We start from the raw sequence: 20,677 nt of genomic DNA on the forward strand, positions 1-20,677 counted from the left end.
TTTCAAAATGTTTTTTTTTATTAATTATTATTATTTTTTTAAAAAAAAAAAAATCTACAATGTTTTGTTAGTTTGCTATAATTAATATGACTTTTTTTTTAAAAAAATAAAATACTTATTAATTTTCAATAGAAAATTTTCAAAATAACTTCTCATTTTGAAATTTCTTTTGTTAAAAATTATAAATCATATTTTTTAAAAATTTATAACAAACACATAAAAAGTAAAAACTCCCAAAAATAATAATCATTTTTCAAAAGAAAAGTGATTTGAATTTATCACACGCTTGAACTTCTGATATGTAAAATAATTACACTTGAAACGAAGACAAACATACATATAAGATGTGCCGCTGACACTCTTTAAATGAAAAAATCAATCATTTTAAATATTATATGTAGAAACTTAGAAAACATTGCATTGTTTTTTTTTTTGAGAAAAAACATTGCATTGTTATACACGACTCTTTGAATTATTTAATCCGACATCGAATCCTGTGTGGAACTGCTATATAGCAGCCGATACAAAAGTCCAAACAATAAAATAGTGACATTTATGGACTGCCACCCGAGCTGAAACAATAAAAAAACTGACATTTCAACTGCCAAACATAAAAGTGGGGACAGAGATTTGTAGTCTCATTTCAACATGTTGATAACGTTTGAAATTGAAACTATATACATCTTCATCTTCTTAATAATCCCTTTTGTCCTTATACATTGATGCTTTAAGTTTCATGTTAACAAAAGGAACAAAGCCACCCTTATTTTTTGCTAAGGTGAGTTTCTTAATTAGCTTATCTAATTTTATGTTTTATTCAATTTCAAATTCAAATTAACTTTTAGTTTAGTGGGATGCCATGGGAAAAAGAGATGGAGAGTGTGTGTGTGTGTGTGTTGTAACTTAGTAAGTTTGAGTTTATTTGATGACTTCATGTTTATAAGTTGTTTTCACTTTTTAGCTTATTTTCATAAGTTTTTTAAGATGCTTTATGAAAACAATTTATAATTTATACAAAAAAATAATTTAATTTACTTTATTTTGTCTTTTTGTTATAGAAATATCTTGTACTTGAGGGCTTATTATGTTAAGTGTTTGTGTTATAACTGCAAATAAGCTGCTTATTCAAACAATCCTAAATAGTAAATGAATGACAAATGATCTCATAATTCAGAGTTTTTTTGGGAGATAAATAAAGTCTAATCAATGATTGTTGGAGTCGGGGATTTGAACTCGTACATATGATCAGTTTGATCTTAACTGAAATCAAGTTGATCACGAGTACGAGTTCAAAATATTTGTCTTTATCTTGTTCTTGGTTTGTTCCTTAATTATTGATTTCTTGGATTCACTAGCATCATTAAATTTTCTTCTAAGAGATGGAATCAATGATCAAGGCATGGTTGGTGATGCCTATTCTTTTCTTGTCTGCAAACTATTTGCAACAATGTGTCAATGGAAAATCACAAGTACCTTGTTTGTTTATCTTTGGAGACTCTTTATCTGATAGTGGAAACAATAACAACCTTCCTACCTCTTCAAAAGCTAATTACAATCCTTATGGTATCGACTTTCCGTTCGGCCCAACTGGAAGATTTACCAACGGTCGAACTGCAATTGACATAATAAGTAACATTCTTTCAACATAAACTATATTATTATGAACTCTTATCTCTCGTTTTGATTAAGCTAAAGTCCTTTTGATTGCAGCTCAACTTCTTGGATTTGAGGAATTCATTCCACCGTTTGCAAACATTAATGGTTCAGACATACTCAAAGGTGTGAACTATGCAGCTGGGGGAGCTGGAATTCGTTCCGAGACAAGCATGACTTCGGTATAAATATGTTATAAATTAAAGAGCCTAGTATTTTCTTTATCTTCAATTGGTTTATGGTAGATGTCTGGAGGATTTACGTTATATTATGTCGGTACAGGGTTTTATTATCAGCTTGGGAATGCAGTTAAAAAATCACAGAGATATAGTTTCTCAAATTGCTGGCAAACTTGGAAGTGTTGACAAAGCTCAACAATATCTTAACAAATGCTTGTATTATGTGAATATAGGAAGTAATGATTACATAAACAATTACTATCTTCCTCAATACTATCCAACAAGCCTTATGTATAGCCCTGATCAGTATGCAGAAGCTCTAATCCAAGAGTTATCTTTGAATTTACTGGTATATCTCTGTGTTTCACTAATAGTAGCATATCAATTGAAGTTACAATATTTATAATATGACTGTTGGTAGTTGCCTTGAAAACGAGGAAGGCATGGTTATCGCGTTTTCGCTCCAGGCCAAGGGTTCACTCACAGATTTTGCACCAGGCGAAATTTTGGGCAAAACAAGTGATTGCCACTGTCTTCACGCCCCAGACGGAGGAAATGTCGCCTCAGGCGAAATTTCTAGCAGTATATATGCTGTCTCATTTTGCAGCAGCCAAAATTGAGAGAAAGAGAGAGAAAAATAGGGTTTTGGAAGGGTTCTTCAATCAACATCAATCTAGGATCAAAGGGGGTTCCTTTTGGGTATATGCTAGGGTTGGGGAAGTGATTCTAACACCTTGTAAGCACTTATCATTGAAATCTCTTGGTCAGGGGAAGAGATTTGGGAAAAGGGTAGAAATAGGGAAAATCTATTTCTTGCAACACTTTTTGTATTGAATCTCATTGTAATCAAGAAGGAAGTTTGATAGTGGAACGGAGAGCTCTCTCTCCCCGAGAGTAGGTTGGTTTTAACCGAATTGGGTAAAAAATTTCATCGTGTTCTTTATCGCTTTTACTTGTTTTAGCTTTTGTGTTTAATTGCTCATTCATTTTGATTTGGTTGCTTACACTAAAGGATTTATTGGTGTGGTTTCTTAGCATTCACAACAATGATGCTTTATAATAGTGCCATTTGATATTTGTAACAGGGTTTACATGACATTGGAGCAAGAAAATATGTGTTGGTTGGGTTAGGCCTATTGGGCTGCGTTCCATATACCATAGATAATCATGGAACAAATGGTTCTTGTGTTGATGAGGAAAATGACCCTGCATACATTTACAATGTTAAGCTTAAATCTCTAGTGGATAATTTCAACAAGAAGTTCTCTCTTGATTCCAAATTCATCTTCATAAATAGTACATTAGAATCAGATATCCAGAATCCAGATCGTAAGTTTTAGTTTACTGCTAAAATTTCAGTATATATCAACTGATTTAGTGACCAAAATATTTAGTGACCGATCAGCCGGTCTCTAATCGTTAATTAAATGAGTTTATGACTGATTTGTGAGAAGTCGCTAAACCACTAGTCTCTAATATTAGCGACTGACTTGAGATTTTCAGTCTCTAATATTACTCAGTAACTAAATTAGTCACTATATATAGCATCTTTTTGTACACAATAATTAAAAAACAATGTATATAACCATGCTACATTTTCGATGAATCTCAGGTTTTTTGGTTTCAAATGCTCCTTGTTGTCCATCAGGGTGTTTTCCTGATGAAAGGCCGTGCTATAATAGGAGTGATTATGTGTTTTGGGATGATGCCCATCCCACTGAGGCTTGGAACCAACTCACTGCAATAAGGTCTTATGAAGATACAGATGATTCAGGGTACACTTATCCAATGGATATTAAGCAACTTGTTGAACAAGAAACTATGATGAAATTGGAGCCTAGTGCCTCTAGTTAAATAGTTTCAAACTAACAATAAATTGGTTTATTATTGTTATAATTTAATATTTTAGCATTTAGCATATGGTTTGCTGTCAGATTCTGCAATGTTCTTTGATGCTAGGAATTGGAAGAGAGTGCAGTATGAAAATAATAATGGATTTTCTCATACTAAACTATCAAGCTAAACTTGCTAAAATTAAGAGTTGTGTCTGATTAAGGGTTGCGAGTCTTCGGGATCCAACTAAAATAAATTTGTTACATATACTCCACTTTAGCACTTTATAAGTAAAAATGCACTTTTTACCAGATTCATAAAATATACAATGAACCTAAATATACAATGAATCTAAAAAGTGCATTTTTGCTTATAAAGTATCAAGCATAATTAGTATTTAATTATTATCATTATTATTTTAGGATTTGTATAAAGTCTATAGAGTCAATCACCTTAATTGTTGGAGATATTTGTTCCTTAATTTACTCCAATTAGGTTACTATACTTGTGTATATATACACCTCTTGTAAACTCTCAAAAGCAATGCAATATACAATTTTATTCATTCCTTTATATGGTATCAGTTGGTAACGTTCCAGCCCTACCCTGTTAAACCAGAAAACGCCGTTTTTTCTCCGTTTGCCGTAACATTGTGCCTCCCATGGCTTCCGATGGCTCTCGCTCAATAGCTAACCCCTATGAACCCTCCAAACCCTTTGCGTGTATCACCCTCAGCGGTGTCACCAAGCTTCTCCCTACCAATTACCTCAATTGGAAACTCCAGGTAGAAGCCTTCCTTGATGGTTTTGATCTACTCAAATACACTGATGGATCGTTCCCTGCGCCGACAGCAACGATCACCACCACCGCAACGCCTCCGGTAACATCACCAAACCCTGCTTTTCAAACATGGCGTCGCCAGGATCGCCTCATCTATGGTGCCATCCTCACCACTCTTTCCGATGAGGTGGCCTCCTTGGTGTCCCAGACGAAGACCTCGCACGACCTCTGGGAGCTTCTCAAGAACACCTATGCCAAAGCCTCCCGGAGTCACCTTAAACAACTCAAGGAACGTCTTCGGATGGCGTCGAAAGGTCCTCAATCCATCACGACCTACATGCACTCTCTGAAGCAAACTGCTGATCTCCTCGCCTCTCTCGGATCTGCTGTCTCTGTCGAGGACATGACCGACCATGTCTTGCGCGGCCTTGATGACGGTTACCGAGCAGTCATTGATGGGGTCAACGCAAGGGACACTCCAATCACCTTTGATGATCTCCTCGAAAAGCTCCTCATCCAGGAACTCTCTCTTGCTGCTGCTCAACGCCAATCACCTGCTCCTGTTACTGCGCTGCACGCTCAGGCAAGGTCGACCAACAACAAGCCTCGACCAAGTCAGGCACCTGCACCGACCAACCAACGCCCAGGTGATCGCAAACCATTCCTTGGTCGATGTCAATGGTGCAACACCAAGGGACACGTCCTCGCTGACTGCCAACTCTTTCGGACCCAACACCCCAGCGTCCCCGCACCTCCTCGTTCTTCTCCGAGCACCACTGGCCAGGCCCAGGCCCACACCGCTACTGCTGGCACATCCTCGCCTGGTTTTCTGCTCGACAGTGGAGCAACACATCATGTGACCAACGACCTTACAAATCTGACACTTCACCATCCATACACTGGCCCCGACTCCCTCTTCATGGGGAATGGTTCAGGTTTAAACATCTCTCACTCTGGAACACTTTTAATTAATGATTTATCCTTGTCTAATGCTCTTTATGTTCCCTCCATGAAACAACAAATCATTTCTGTTTCTCAACTCACCAAACAAACTAACTCTGCCGTTGTTTTCTTACCAAACTCCTTTTATGTCATGGACTTGCAGACACGCCAAACAACCCATAAAGGCTCATGTGTGAATGGACTTTATCTGTTGCCCACGACCTCACCTTCCGCCCACACCGTCCAAGTGGAATCCTCTGCTTCCTGGCATCACAAGCTTGGACACCCTTCAACTTCCATCTTTAAATTTATTCAACATCATTTTTCTTTAGGTTCAAATAAATTTCCGCAATCAGATTGTAATTCATGCCAAATTAATAAAAGTCATAAACTTCCTTTTCATGTATCTACTCTTACATCTACTTATCCATTAGAAATAATTTTTTCTGATGTATGGACTTCCCCTGTTTTATCTATTGATGGTCTTCGTTACTATTGTTTGTTTGTTGATCATTATACTCGCTATATATGGCTATATCCCATGAAACTAAAATCTGATGTGCAATCTATTTTTCCCAAATTTAAAACACTAGTTGAAAACTTCTACCAACACAAAATAAAAGTCCTATACACTGACAATGGTGGCGAATACATTGGTCTTCGTTCCTTTCTAAGTACTCATGGCATAAGTCACCACACCACTCCCCCTCATACACCCGAACACAATGGCATCTCTGAACGGCGGAATCGGCACATTGCCGAAACCGGTCTCTCCCTCCTTCACCACGCTGGCCTTCCCCTCACCTACTGGCCTCACGCCATGACCACTGCAGCCTACCTCATTAACCGTCTCCCTACCCCAATCCTCGGGCACCAATCACCTTACTCTAAACTCATCCGCATTAGTCCGGATTATCATAAATTAAAATGTTTTGGATGTTTGTGTTTTCCCTGGATTAAACCTTATGCTAACCATAAACTTGCTCCAAAGTCCACTATGTGTGTTTTTGTAGGTTACTCAGCTGATCAACATGCATATCTATGCCTCGATCCTTCAACTGGACGGATTTACACCTCTCGCCATGTCAAGTTCGTCGAAACTGAATTCCCCTTCCGTTCACTGGTGGCCCAACCGATCACGTCCACGACCTCACAGACTGGTCCACTCCAACTGCCTGTCTTGCCGACCATCGCTCCACCTACTGCGAGCACCAATCCCACATCCCCGGATACCTCACTTGTTGAGCCTCCCTCCCCGTCTGGCATTTCCTCCCCGACCACATCCCAATCCTCGTCCTCAAATACAACGAGCAATGAAACGACCAGTAATGACCCCCCTTCCTCCTTACAGCCAACATTGCTCCCACAACCACAAACGACCTCTCCCCCCACAACGACCACTGAACCCCATGGCGGTGGGATCATCACCCGGTCCAAAAACAACATCGTCAAACCCATCCACAAACTCAACCTCCATGTCCGTCCCTCATCCCCGATGGAACCTAGTACTATTACCCAAGCCCTTCGTGATCCGGACTGGCGTTCCGCCATGTTGGCTGAATTTGATGCCCTACATCGCAACAACACCTGGGAACTCGTTGGTCGTTCCTCTGCTCAAAATTTGGTTGGTTGTAAGTGGGTCTTTCGCATCAAGAGAAATCCAGATGGGTCCATTGATAGGTACAAGGCTCGATTGGTCGCTAAGGGTTTCCATCAACGCCCTGGTTGTGACTACACAGAAACATTTAGCCCCGTCGTCAAACCAGTGACAATTCGGATCATCCTCGCCTTGGCAGTTCGACAAGGATGGTCCGTCCGCCAGCTTGATGTTAACAATGCCTTTCTTCAAGGGACGCTCAACGAGGAGGTCTACATGGCTCAACCACCTGGCTTTGTTAACAAAAGCTTCCCTGATCATGTCTGTCGCCTAAAGAAGGCGCTCTACGGGTTAAAGCAAGCTCCTCGCGCTTGGTATATGGAACTTCGTGTATTCCTGCTCTCCATTGGCTTCGTCAATTCCACCGCCGATGCTTCTTTGTTCATTCAGCGGACACCACGCGCGACACTATACTTGCTCGTCTATGTCGACGACATCATTGTTACGGGGAGCTCCTCGACAGATTTGTCTCGTCTCATTGCTACACTTGCTGCCCGTTTCTCATTGAAAGATCTTGGCCATCTCAATTATTTCCTGGGTGTTGAAGTCATTCCTTCCGCTGCGGGCATGTTTCTTTCACAACGGAAATACATCACTGATCTCCTTCAAAAGTCGGGCATGACAGAAGCTAAACCAGCGTCCACTCCAATAACTGCTACTCCTCCGCTGCTCAAAAACTCTGGTGATCCCTTGCCCTCCCCGACTGAATACCGAGCACTAGTTGGAAGTCTCCAATACTTGAGTCTTACTCGACCAGACATTGCCTTCGCGACCAACAAACTTGCTCAGTTCATGCAGAACCCGAGCACCATGCACTGGTTGGCTCTCAAGCGCCTACTTCGCTATCTGGCCGGCTCTTGCGACAAAGGCATTTTCATCTCCGCGACTGCTCCCCTGAACTTTCATGCGTACTCAGATGCGGACTGGGCGGGTGACAAAGATGATTACATCTCTACCACTGGTTACCTGCTCTATCTTGGCGACACCCCCATCTCTTGGAGTTCCCGCAAGCAACGCTCGGTTGCTCGATCATCCACTGAAGCTGAATATAAAGCCTTGGCCGACACGGCCAGTGAACTCCTTTGGGTACTCTCTTTGTTCACTGAACTTGGTCACACTCCTACAGCTGGTCCTGTCATCTACTGCGACAATCTTGGTGCTACACATCTGAGTGCTAATCCTGTCTTCCACTCCAGAATGAAGCACATAGCCTTAGCTTATCACTTTGTCCGTGAAAACGTTCAACGTGGCCGTTTTCGTGTTTCCTTCGTCTCTACCAACGACCAGCTTGCTGACATTCTCACCAAGCCTCTGCTTCGCCCCCGGTTCGAGTTTCTACTATCCAAGTTGCATCTTTCTTCCAGGTCGCCCAACTTGCGGGGGGATATCAAGCATAATTAGTATTTAATTATTATCATTATTATTTTAGGATTTGTATAAAGTCTATAGAGTCAATCACCTTAATTGTTGGAGATATTTGTTCCTTAATTTACTCCAATTAGGTTACTACACTTGTGTATATATACACCTCTTGTAAACTCTCAAAAGCAATGCAATATACAACTTTATTCATTCCTTTATATAAAGTGTTACTAAGTTGATTTAAAGGATCCTCAATCTTATACTATATACTATATATATTGAGATACAAATAAAAATACTATAAAAATATACAATACATCACTTGCAGCATCACAATTAACCTACTCCAATATTTGACATGATCTTCCAACTCATACCCAGGACACAACAATATTACAATACTCACATTCCATCCTCAAACAAACATACGCTAGTCAAAATAAGACACCTAATTAATTAACTAATCGCAATTATCTAAAACAAAAGAACTCAACACACATAATATAATGAGCCATCCAATACACCTTTGCCATAATCAATAAAATAAAGATGGTTGACCCTAAAAATCATGTAGTGATATATATTCAGGCATCATCATTGGAATTCTTTATTTATTATTTTTTGTTTGTTCGATAACTATATATCTTTCAAGATTCTAAGATCATATAGGTGCAAAATTGAAATCAATTTTTAACTAACCTTCATTGTCTAAAAATAAATTATAAAATTTTAACTTGCCTAACCCGTTTCATTATAATACTTTGTTTTGAACATATAATAAGTACACTCTCCATCTTGTGATCAATACATACTCCTCATTTACTTTTTTTTTCTTTGACTAAACTATATATATACACATATTCTCATTTTTATATATCATAATTATTAGGTTTTCAACCTAGAGAGATTAATGGCTTATTATGAAACTAAATCATGGTGTGTTTTGCATCTTGTTCTCTTGGCTGCATGCTACATGCAAAATTGTGTCCATGGAGAATTAACTCACGTGCCTTGCCTTTTTATATTTGGCGACTCCTTGTCTGACAGTGGAAACAACAACAATCTTCGGACCACTGCGAAACCGAATTACAAACCATATGGCATCGACTTCCCTAAAGGTCCGACAGGAAGATTTACCAATGGACGAACAACAATTGACATAATTGGTACGTAATATTTATCTAAACCATTAAAGCACACAATCTTTAACTTTTAGAGATTATTGTACGATCAATGTCAAGATATTCAATTGCATACTGTTGTGGTTATGAAACTTTCATGTTAATATTGTATAGAAACCTTTTTTTTATCATGTAATCGCAATTAGCAATTGAAGTTGCAATACTATGTCTATGTGAGCCTCATATAATATGACTGCACGCAGAGTCACTGATTGCACATGATACAAATCCGTATAAGCTATAAGGTATCTAATATGGACATGGTTCAAATATGGTTGTTAGCATTTTTTAGTATTATAAATTGAGACATTGAATTACCACTTTTAGAATAAAAAATCTATTTCTTGGACAAAAAAAAAAGGGTTAAAGACCAAAATTATTACAAATTTGATACTTGAGATCCAAAAAATTCAATTTCAGAAAGAAAAAAAAAAGATCTATTTTTGTGGTTCATAATTCTGATTTGAAAATGCTAAAATGGGAGACAAAAAATTCAATTAAATCTTTATATTTTCTTATATTAAAATTTGTGTTGAACTCACACAAGCTTCACTACTTGTAGGTCAACAACTTGGGTTCAAGAAATTCATTCCACCATTTGCAAACACTATTGGCTCAGACATATTTAAAGGTGTTAATTATGCATCTGGTGCAGCTGGAATTCGCAAAGAGACCGGGAAACGTAATTTGGTATTGCATGTGTACATATTTAAATGTTACACCAGTTTAATTTAATCATTCTCAAATACGGAGTATATAACAAAATATTTTTTGTTCCCTTGCAGAGGATGTATGTATTCACATTTTCAATGATCGATAAATGTCACTAATTTTTTTTTTGTTACAATAAATATCACTATTAATGTTACACAATATATATATATATATATGCAGGGTGCTAATATCGCCTTGGGATCACAGATAAAAAACCATAAAACCATAATTTCCAGAATTGCTACCAAACTTGGAGGTTTGCCACAAGCCAAACATTATCTGAATAAGTGCTTGTATTATATTAATATAGGCAGCAACGATTATATAAACAATTATTACCAGCCTCAACACTATTCAACAAGTCACATTTATAATTCTGAGCAGTATGCTCAAGTTCTTATCAACCAATTATCCCTTTATATTGAGGTATATCTCTTTTAATTTCTGTTGTTATATATATTTTTAATTCATAAAGACACTAAACATATCTCTATTTTTTTTCCCAATAATTAGAGTGAGTCTTTTCACCAAATAATATAATTGTTTACAGTATGGTGAGATAAAAAATATTTTAAGCATTTGCATGCAATAGAATAAATAGAACTATAGCATTATATATAATATTTTTATACATATATAAAAAAAAAACTAAATTGCACTTTAGCCTCTTAATTTTCATAGTGGCACTTTTGACTTCTAATTTACCCCTTTTACAAAAGATTGACACTCCACTGATTTTGATCAAGTCAACATACACGTGGATAAGTGACTCACATGCCACGTTAACATGTCATATGAGTCACTGCTCACATGTGCGTTGACTTGCTGACATGCAATGTTAGTCACTGTTCACGTGTACGTCGACTTGGTCAAACTGAGTGGTGTCAATCTTTTGCAAAAAAGACTAATGTTAAGGGCCAAAAGTGCTATTATACTAGAAGCAAAAATCATAAGTTTGTGAAAGTTACGAGGTCAAAAGTGTAATTTAGACAAAAAATATTAGAAATATGAAATGCGGTTTAATAGTATGAATAAGAGAGAAGATCTAAAAGTGTGGAAATGCGAGAAAAGATAGATAAATTAAATAGATACTTTTCTTCTCAATATATAAGCAAAAATATAGGTCAACAATAGTTAATGTATCTAATGCAAATTCTATAGTAAATATATTAATTTTTATTGACCATTTTAGGTAACAATTTATTTGAATTTTTTTTGTGTCTATGATGATTTTATCGTTTGTAATAAAAATTTAAATATTTTTGATGGACAGGCTTTGCATAATGTTGGGGCAAGAAAACTTGTGCTAGTTGGACTAGGCCAAATAGGTTGCACTCCACATGCCATTGCTACTAATGGGATAAATGGATTATGCGCTCAAAAGCAGAATAATGATGCATTGATTTTTAGTCACAAGCTTAGATCTCTAGTAGACAAATTCAATATCCAACATCTTGATTCCAAATCTATTTTCATAAATAGTACCGCCGGCACCCTAGACAGTTCACTTGGTAAACATTTCAATTATAATTTCATTTCATATTCTAGATTAAAACAATTGATTTCTGCAGTTACGCGCAGATGATACCTTATTTATACCATCTTAATTTGTATTTCAGGTTTTAAAGTTGCGAATGCTCCTTGTTGTCCAGTGAGGTCAGATGGGATGTGTGTTCGTGATTCAACACCATGCATGAATAGAAATGAGTACATTTTTTATGATGGATTTCATCCCACATCAGCTGTGAATAATTTAACCGCGTTAAGTTTGTATGACAGTGCTTCTAATCCAGAGACGACTTATCCAATGGATATCAAACGTCTTGTTCAACATACCATTGTATAAACGTGTGTTTGTGATTATTTTTCAACTGTACGAAGGTGTGTGATTTAATGATAATGTGAAATTCTGTCTTGATCATGTGTATGTCAAATAAATTTCCAAATATATTAGGAATAAATTTTGAAGTTTATGAGAGTTTGGTGCTAAATATTATACATCTTCTAAATTTAAACAAACAGATCTAAACTAAATGATTGGATACATTAATTAGTATAAAATTTACAAATTGTGCATTTGTAGGAATTTTAAAAGACCAAGGGTGAATATTAGCTAAATTAATTAGCTAAATTATGTATATTCTTTTTGAACGGTAAATATATTATTATGTATGTGTTTGCAATAGCATATTATGTGACAATTTCCACCTTATTCAAATGTCTTGTCCATGACCATGAGTTTACAATCAGATTATCATCAATTGAAACGTGTTTTATGACATTAGCGTTTGTTTTTTGACTAATTTTTCTCACTAGTGTTGTTTGTTTGGAAATAAAATTTTAAACATGAGAGATTAGAATAAAGAGAGTCAACAAAAGTTGGCAAACATGTCCATGTGTCTTCTCCATAATCTTAGGACACATCAAGAGAGAGCATTTTATAATAATAGATACATTAATTATATAGTCTTAAGATGTCGACAAAGCAACTAAATAGTACTAGGGAATACTTACAAACCCAGCTCAATTCTGCTTCTATATATTATTCTTGGCATTCATTTGCTTTCAACATTATCATCATCATATACTAGGAAGCAAACTATAACTCTTACAACTTCACTCAAGCGCAAACATATCAACTGCATAACAAGAAAGAAAAAAATATCACTAGTTAGATGTGGAATATATGCATAAACATGTTAAGAATCTAGCAAAGTTTTGAGCTCCAAGAAATTTAAATGAAATGGAATCTTCATTTGAAAATTCAACTTCTGTTTCAAGAACATCCATTTAAATTAATTAAGAAAAAAATTCTTAAAAATTCAGGTCGGATCTAACTCAACCATTACAATCTATTACGAAACATAGCTTGGATGGATTGTGAAGAGAGAAAAGTTAAAACGAGGCCTATGTTTTGTTCCAAAATTTGGAGGTCTAAAGCAAGAGTTTGAGCTGCCTTATCTTTGGACCAACCCTAATTTCTAATGAAATTTAGCTTGTAGAGTTAAGACTCTACCATTCATGATAACCATTTATAAACACGTTTTTAGACCATATCTCATGCCGAATTTGTTATGTATAGAAGAATGACTACTTTGTTACTAGTAATATTTTCGAATTAGAGTTCGTCTTATACTCCATTATCAATAATATTTTGTATTAGTATGCAAGATAATACTTTTTCTAGTCAAATTATAAGTAAAAAAATTATTATTTTTTATTTATTAAATAACTGATGCATTTAATCTATATAGTATAATGGGTCATGCTAGCCGGTACTCTTGGGGATTGGTTAAGGAAACAATAAAAAAGAAATTTTTAAATTGAAAATAACACTTTAAACTTTTGAGAAGTTGATTGCACAAGTTTCGATGTTTTTTACTATACCTGGTTCCTTAAACAGTGCTCAGGGCAGTGTTTAGCATTTTCATAGTATAATTAATATAATGAATATCTATGCACAAAACAAAGATTGAAATTTAATGTAATTCAAAAACTAATAAAATGAGATAATTATGAGCTATATGCTACTTATTTAGTGAGTGATTGAAGTGATTGAATGAATTATAAATGTGAAATGTTGGAAATTAGGGAGAAGCTTATTACTTACACTAATTGAAGGGACATGTGGTCTTGTCTTCCATACTGACTACTTGATTGTAATCCAGACACTTGAAAGTATCCACGAGAATCATATTGCTGCTGCTGAGCATGAGACTGCATTGATTCATAGTTTGTGCCTCCAGGTAACATACTCATATTAATATTTAGATTATGATGGTTCCTCTCACTTTCAGCTATCTACATACACCACCACAATCAACAATTGTAGTCATAATACTATCAACATTTCAAGCATATCATAAGAAAGAACACATATATTATAGAGATTAAAAGAAAATGACCTTTGCTCTCAGAAGTTGGTTGTTATTGTGCAAGTCTATCTCCTGCAGTGTACATTTTAGTTATGTCATCAATACTTAGGGCAATACAGATCATTATATAATTTGAGTTTGTTACCGAAGACCTATAAAGCACCGACACAGACACCAAACACGTCGAGCAGTGGCTAATTTAGGGCAAAGTTGAGATATTTTGTTTAAAATTGAAATTTTTTAGTGCAAAACTGAAATTTTTTGTTTAAAACTGAAATTTTGCTCGGGCTATAAAAAAATTTCTAGCTCCGCCACTGACGTCGAGATTGGTAAAAATTTGAAAACATGAATTTATTGAATGTAATCATGTGTTGATGTTGGTATTTGATAAGGATTTTACGCAGTTCACAGTTATTGCATCAACCGTCCAATCCATATGGTTGTGTAATGCAAAACTACGTGCTTTTCGCACTGCGGTCAATCCATATCATCCAACAAAACCCCTTCCATCAAAAGTGTCGGTACAATAGAGCGAGCTAAAAAATAATGGATACTAGAATAAAATACATTATATTCTATAAAATCATGATTAGAAGGGAGAATATTTACCCTTTTCTGCATGTATTCAATTTCAGCAAATAACAGCTCGTTCTGAGGTTGATATTTGAGATGAAGTTAAAGCAAAAAAAAAAAGGACAGGGTCAGTAAAATGCAGGATTTATGAGATTAATATAAATCAAATCATGAATACTTTAAAAAAGTGTAGAAAAAACTTGATAATTACTCAAGAAATATTTATATATACCTTTTTGGAACGAATCCTACTTATTCCTTTTTCTAACTTAGACTCCAAGTTTTTCAGTTCCTTGGCATTCATAGAGCCCAAAGATTCACCCATCATTTGCCTGCACTTTAAACTTTTTCAGCAAGATGCTTAGATAATAATACACATTACAATTAACTAGATAGTTTCAATTTATTTTATTTTTTTATCAATAAATTAGTGCATGTTTGAATTCGTAATAAGCTTGGCAGAATTACGGCGTGCCACCGTAATTTAGGAAAAAACGATATTTTAAAACTTCAACAAGATTTCTTTTTGTTTAATTAGGCTTTTAATTAAGATTTCGCTGATTAAAAAAAAATTGTCATTGTGATTTTGTCAAATTCATCATACTTAGTGGCTTGTAAATAAAAATCGCTTCATTAATATTTTATTTTTTTTTAAAATACACTAGTTCTAGGGATATCGCATAATATATATGTGTCAGAGTTTGAACTCCCAGACACTTCACTTATTCACCTTAAATTAAAAATAAAGTTCTAGCCACTACTTGGAAAAAAAAAAGTGTATATAATTCTTTCTAGTTCAAGAGTTCCATTTCAACTTTTGGGAATTAAGTTTTTCTAGTTCTAATGCTTAAGGTTAAGTTCAACTTGCCTGTTGTTATTCTGCAGGTTACTGATTTGCACACGCAATTTGTCTGCTTCTTGCTGGTAAAACTGAAAAATATATATGAAATTATGGATTTAAATGTGAGCTTATATAGTAAATAAAATAATATAATGTCTATCTTTGTTTAAATAGGATCCAAAATATACTTAATGATAATCTAATTGAATTGAAGGAATCAATCTAACTCATCCAAATAAATATGAAAGGAATTTTGAATTAATTAATACCTGAGCATTAGCCTCAGAAGCAGATCCAGCACCAGATGAATCTGAACATGCTTTTTTGTACCTTTCAATAGTTGCTTTCACACTGCAATGATTAAATTAAGAAAGTAATTTAGGTATTACATGTTGAGATATCAATCTACCTCATCCAAAAAAAAAAATTATGAGTAAATGTTAGTAAAGTTAGTGGTTTTATTAGTTTTTGGGATCGAATTCGGGATCTCTTCTTTAAAACTTCTTCAATGTCTCTTAACTCATCAACCGAACTACCTATGAGGGATAATGTCCAATATATATATATATATATATATATGAAGATTCTATATGATTATTTACCAATGAAATTGGATGTCGATAAAGTGTTAACTAATCAAATTCAGCAGTGATTAAACTCCATCAAAATGATGCAAAACAAAATTTTACATGAGGTCATCAATGTCTGCTATGAGATCATTGAAATGTTTCATACGCAACAAACATATTGCTCATGAATGTACAAATAGAGAAATAAGTCAATTAAAAATTCCCAACTTTTCAAAATACTACAAATACAACGTTTAGCATAAGCAAAAAGTATCAAATTTGTAAACGATTTTGTAAATTCATCTTAACCATAGCTGTTTAGAATATCAAATCATTGATGTATATATATGTTATTATTTTCACACATACATTAAATCATTTACGTGCAAGTCTTGAGTTGAGTGAATTAAACCAAAATTACTAGACAAAATTAGCATAGAAATGATCTATTCATATATACACAAGTTCATGATTAAACTGTTACTACCTTATTAATCTGATTTATATTATATACTTCACCTTTCTCTGATTTCTAGTCATCAATTCTTACATCAGCATGAAACTACCACCTTTCAATTTCATGTCAAATGTGTCAATCAAAATAATGTATTATTTATTTTACTTTTTTAGTACATAGACGAAAGAACTCAATATTGAAAATTCACAAACATAAAGATGAACCGTGGTTTAAACCTTAATCATAAGGTTTGATAATACAATTTTCATATTTTACCGGTTGAATTAGAATTATGGATAAAGTATTGTATTTATTTTGTAATTAAAAAAAAAGTAATGTATTATAATTTATTTTTTACTAGAAAGTCAATTTTTTAAATTTATCGAATAACTAATATATTTAGTCTTCAATATAAATCTAATACATTAATTAATTAATGAACCTAAAAAATCAAATATTTCTTATAAAAAGAATAGGAAGAGTAATATACATCAATTAGACATAAATATGACATTTATTAACAAAATAAAAATGTAAACATGTCTCTACTAAGTGATGGTGAAAGTCAAATCAAACAAATCACACAGTTTTATTTCTGAACCTTAAACAAAAACTCTTTAAAAAGCAACATCCAATGATCTCATTCCTCAGTCATCATGTCAAAATCTGATTGGATGTGATATAAAATAAAACATTATAAAATAACATCCAATTTTAGAATATCTAAAAAAATCAGAAAAACCCTTTTATTAATTTCTACACATGATGTTTTTTCTGATACCTTAATTTCCTCGAGCTACTGATTGGTTACCTCTGCCACGCTGGCACAAGATCCCACTATATGATTGGTTGAACTATTTCTAGGACAATTTTTGGAACAAACCCATTTCTTAATGGTTAATACCCTAATACCACATTCAAATATCCACCTCGATCAACCAAAAAACATAAGTCTCAAATATTCACTGTTTAATGATACACAAACTTTCTAAAATTCAAAACAGTATAAAAAAACAACTGTACCAAAATAAAATATTATTATATTTTTCAAGTCTTTTCCATCTAAAAATACGTGGCAACATCGCAACCGTCCATTTCATCTTCTCTCCTATATCATGGCAGAAGCCAAAATTTGAGAACAGTTTCATTGGCTATTCACAATTGTCGTACGTTGTCTATTCTGCCACTATAATCACTTCAATCTTTAATTTTTTTTCACTCAACGAGAAAACCCTTTTTTCAGTGTGAGATAGTAATATAGTGTGAAATATTAATATGATAAGAAAGTTGAGTCATTCTTATTGGATAATCACTTATTTCACTGACTTTTGTTGTTTAAATATGTAAATGTTGTAACTTGTAACTGAACTTCTACTCTTTGAATTAATAGGAAGAGGAAAATTTTTCTATAGAAGGACTTTTTGCAGTGTAGAAAATAAATTATAGGGTTCAAATGAAAGAGTGAAAAGAAAACCAAGAATGGGAAATAATGACTTAAATTACTTTTTTGTCAGTGAAGAACTGAAAAATCATGTGTATGACGTGACCAAAGATTCTTTTCAACCAAGACAAATCCTAGTACTTAAAAACCCTAACCAGATTCACCAAACCTCATTTCTATAAACGGTTCCAAAATCAACCAAAATTATTTCAACTTTAATTCACACCATTTTTTACTATTTCAAAGATAATAAAGTCTTGATTTTTATTCTAAACTTGATTAAATTTTGACCAAACAATTCAATTTTTTTAATTTCTAATAAAACCCTAATTTTTAGGGTTGCATAATTTTGACCTAGGCTTTGATCTTGCAAGTGGGTGTTTGTCAAATTTGGGGAAACCACAATTCATGTATTTGGAATGAAAAATCCTTATCTGGGTATAGATTATTCTGAACTGAATTTTATGTAATGAGAGAAAAATCTCATTTTTATGAAATATTATAGGTCATTGACAAAACCCTAAAATAAAAATCCATTTTTTATTAAAAATTTGAATTTGACAAATTGAGAAATGGATTGAAATTGTACTGTGATTACTTGAAGAGTCTAAGTGACATGTTATTAAGGAAGTGTCAAGGAGATGGATGGATTGGGCTAATTTGAGCACATATGACACCTTTTGCTTTTAGGGTAGTCTTTGTTTAGGATAGCCACACACACAGATACATCACATAGATGTGTGTGTGTGTGTGTGTGTGTGTGTGAGAGAGAGAGAGAGAGAGAGAGAGAGAGAGAGAGAGAGAGAGAGAGAGAGAGAGAGAGAGAGAGAGAGAGAGAGAGAGAGAGAGAGAGAGAGAGAGAGAGAGAGAGAGAGAGAGAGAGAGAGAGAGAGAGAGAGAGAGAGAGAGAGAGAGAATTAACAAGAATGGTGTGTGTGTTGAAGGAAGTGGCTGATCTCACAGCACTGAATAACTTCCCAAAATCAATTTACCTATTGTTGCTATACTTCTATTTTTATCTATTGTAACACCAGATCTATGTATCCAACAAACCAAGAAGTGTAAAAATTATCATAACCAGAAAAAAATAAAAAATAAATAGAAAAGCTTATAGAAGTAAAATACAAAATAGAAGAAAAGAAAGACAATGTTTCTAGGAATCATAAAACAAAGATAAAAAGAGGAAAAAATTAACTGTATCATAAAAAAAAAAAAAATTATTATGTTCTTTGTGTTGTGTTTTTTAAGTCCTTCACATAAAGATCTATTTGGAGAAGTAAAATTCTATAACATAACATACTATGTCCACCAAATAAAAAGTATCATTTTTAATATAACAGAAAAACTTGAGGAACAAATTCTTTTTTCTTTTTTTTTTATTATACTAACTTGACGAACAAATTCTCAAAATGGATTCTTAGAAAAATGAAAATATGATTAAAAAACTAGGTTGAAAAATCTCTATATAACACAATCTCAAAAGGGCTTCTAAGAAACAAGAAAATATGATTAAAAAACAAATCTTGAAAAACTATACAACACAATCTCAAAAGGGCTAATAAGAAAAATTAAACATGATTAAAAAACAAAGCTTCAAAAATCAATATAACACAAAAACTCAAAAGGGCTTCTAAGAAACAATAAAGTATGATTAAAAAACAAATCTTGAAAAAACTATATAACACAATTTCAAAAGGGTTTCTGAGAAAAATAAAATAAAATGATTAAAAAACAAGCTTGAAAAATCTATATAACACAAAATCTCAAAAGGGCTTCTATTAAAAAATAAATTATGATTAAAAAAGAAAACTAGTGGAAGAAAATCTCAAAAGGGATTCCAAAAAAATTTTAGATACCTGTTATTAGCATATTCATAGAGGCGTCCACGGCTAGAGAAGACTATTAGAGCAACTTCTGCATCACAAAGAACAGATAATTCATAAGCTTTTTTGAGTAAGCCATTTCTTCGTTTGCAGAAAGTTACTTGGCGATTCGTCGTGTTTTCGATCCTTTTGATCTCAATCTTTCCCCTTCCTATCTTTCTTTGTGGAGAATCTGACATGGATTGATTTTGAAAAGCCATAGCTTGTAGCTGAAAATCAAAGTGAAACCACACAATCAATAAACAAATTCTGGTTTTTTAAGATTGTTTTGTCTGATTAAGGAAAACATGTTTTTTAAGAAGGAAAGAAAAAAAGTTGAAAGTATAGATTATAGAACTTAGAATAAGAATCTATCTCTTTAGAATCTCTTTAACCCTTCTCAAACATCACCTCACAACATTTACTTGATTTGTTTAAAGTTTTGATGTTTTTTATATGCAATCTAGTGATGTTTTTGTTACCAAATCTGGGTTTGGAGTGGAAAAGTTTGATCCATATCCCAAAAGAGTTGAAGCAGTGAGAATGAATTACAAAAGAAGTGTTTCAATATTTTGTTCTTTAACTAACCTTTGGTGAAGAAACAAAAGGAGAATATAATTAAGGATACAACAGAAGAGAGATGTTTGAGCTAGCTCTTGATGTTTTTTCCCTTTCTCTCTTCTTTTATTTGAACAGGAAGAAGATATCAGAAAATAAAAAGCAATGTGGCCAATGAATTTGGTATTTATAAAGTTAAA

The 20,677-nt window shown here is 33.9% G+C and overlaps 3 protein-coding genes across 6 annotated transcripts; 2 read left to right on the top strand and 1 right to left on the bottom strand.

Annotated features, from left to right (window-relative positions):
* The first annotated feature begins 545 nt into the window (after window positions 1–545).
* Window positions 546–3,749, top strand: LOC123896741 (GDSL esterase/lipase At1g29670-like). Of its 2 annotated transcripts, none has more exons than XM_045947100.1 (6): window positions 546–778; window positions 1,356–1,629; window positions 1,711–1,835; window positions 1,936–2,181; window positions 2,918–3,161; window positions 3,445–3,749. In XM_045947100.1, the coding sequence occupies exons 2-6, from the start codon at window positions 1,380–1,382 to the stop codon at window positions 3,684–3,686; spliced, it is 1,107 nt and encodes a 368-aa protein (XP_045803056.1). In that variant the 5' UTR covers window positions 546–778; window positions 1,356–1,379; the 3' UTR covers window positions 3,687–3,749. The 2 variants fall into 2 exon arrangements, with proteins under 2 accessions (XP_045803056.1, XP_045803057.1); XM_045947101.1 differs by having other exon boundaries at window positions 578–778; window positions 1,346–1,629.
* Window positions 3,750–9,067: 5,318 nt separating this feature from the next.
* On the top strand, window positions 9,068–12,272 carry LOC123896742 (GDSL esterase/lipase At1g29670-like). Of its 2 annotated transcripts, none has more exons than XM_045947102.1 (5): window positions 9,068–9,572; window positions 10,150–10,286; window positions 10,482–10,727; window positions 11,575–11,812; window positions 11,921–12,272. In XM_045947102.1, the coding sequence occupies exons 1-5, from the start codon at window positions 9,317–9,319 to the stop codon at window positions 12,145–12,147; spliced, it is 1,104 nt and encodes a 367-aa protein (XP_045803058.1). In that variant the 5' UTR covers window positions 9,068–9,316; the 3' UTR covers window positions 12,148–12,272. The 2 variants fall into 2 exon arrangements, with proteins under 2 accessions (XP_045803058.1, XP_045803059.1); XM_045947103.1 differs by having other exon boundaries at window positions 9,149–9,572; window positions 10,150–10,277.
* A 350-nt stretch (window positions 12,273–12,622) lies between these two features.
* Window positions 12,623–20,677, bottom strand: LOC123897798 (floral homeotic protein AGAMOUS). Of its 2 annotated transcripts, XM_045948579.1 has the most exons (9): window positions 20,508–20,677; window positions 19,914–20,149; window positions 15,860–15,941; window positions 15,618–15,679; window positions 14,982–15,081; window positions 14,786–14,827; window positions 14,207–14,248; window positions 13,912–14,102; window positions 12,623–12,940 (listed from the first exon to the last, which is right to left on the bottom strand). In XM_045948579.1, exons 2-9 carry the CDS (start codon window positions 20,138–20,140, stop codon window positions 12,937–12,939), a joined length of 750 nt encoding a protein of 249 aa, XP_045804535.1. In that variant the 5' UTR covers window positions 20,141–20,149; window positions 20,508–20,677; the 3' UTR covers window positions 12,623–12,936. The 2 variants fall into 2 exon arrangements, with proteins under 2 accessions (XP_045804535.1, XP_045804534.1); XM_045948578.1 differs by lacking the exon at window positions 12,623–12,940 and having other exon boundaries at window positions 13,908–14,102; window positions 20,508–20,622.

Source organism: Trifolium pratense, linkage group LG7 (assembly GCF_020283565.1).
Source record: "Trifolium pratense cultivar HEN17-A07 linkage group LG7, ARS_RC_1.1, whole genome shotgun sequence".
Lineage (NCBI taxonomy): Eukaryota > Viridiplantae > Streptophyta > Magnoliopsida > Fabales > Fabaceae > Trifolium > Trifolium pratense.

Bases quoted from the DNA above. Each gene is read 5' to 3' on its own strand.
- LOC123896742 (XM_045947102.1), top strand. From the start codon at position 9,317: ATGGCTTATTATGAAACTAAATCATGGTGTGTTTTGCATCTTGTTCTC. The intron at 10,287-10,481 runs GTGTACATATTT...ATATATATGCAG, and splicing joins AACGTAATTTGGTATTGCAT to GGTGCTAATATCGCCTTGGG. The intron at 10,728-11,574 runs GTATATCTCTTT...TTTGATGGACAG, and splicing joins AATTATCCCTTTATATTGAG to GCTTTGCATAATGTTGGGGC.
- LOC123896741 (XM_045947100.1), top strand. From the start codon at position 1,380: ATGGAATCAATGATCAAGGCATGGTTGGTGATGCCTATTCTTTTCTTG. The intron at 2,182-2,917 runs GTATATCTCTGT...TATTTGTAACAG, and splicing joins AGTTATCTTTGAATTTACTG to GGTTTACATGACATTGGAGC. The intron at 3,162-3,444 runs GTAAGTTTTAGT...GATGAATCTCAG, and splicing joins AGATATCCAGAATCCAGATC to GTTTTTTGGTTTCAAATGCT.
- LOC123897798 (XM_045948579.1), bottom strand. From the start codon at position 20,140: ATGGCTTTTCAAAATCAATCCATGTCAGATTCTCCACAAAGAAAGATA. The intron at 15,942-19,913 runs GTATCTAAAATT...TAATCATTGCAG, and splicing joins TATGAATATGCTAATAACAG to TGTGAAAGCAACTATTGAAA. The intron at 15,082-15,617 runs GCAAGTTGAACT...TTTAAAGTGCAG, and splicing joins AACCTGCAGAATAACAACAG to GCAAATGATGGGTGAATCTT.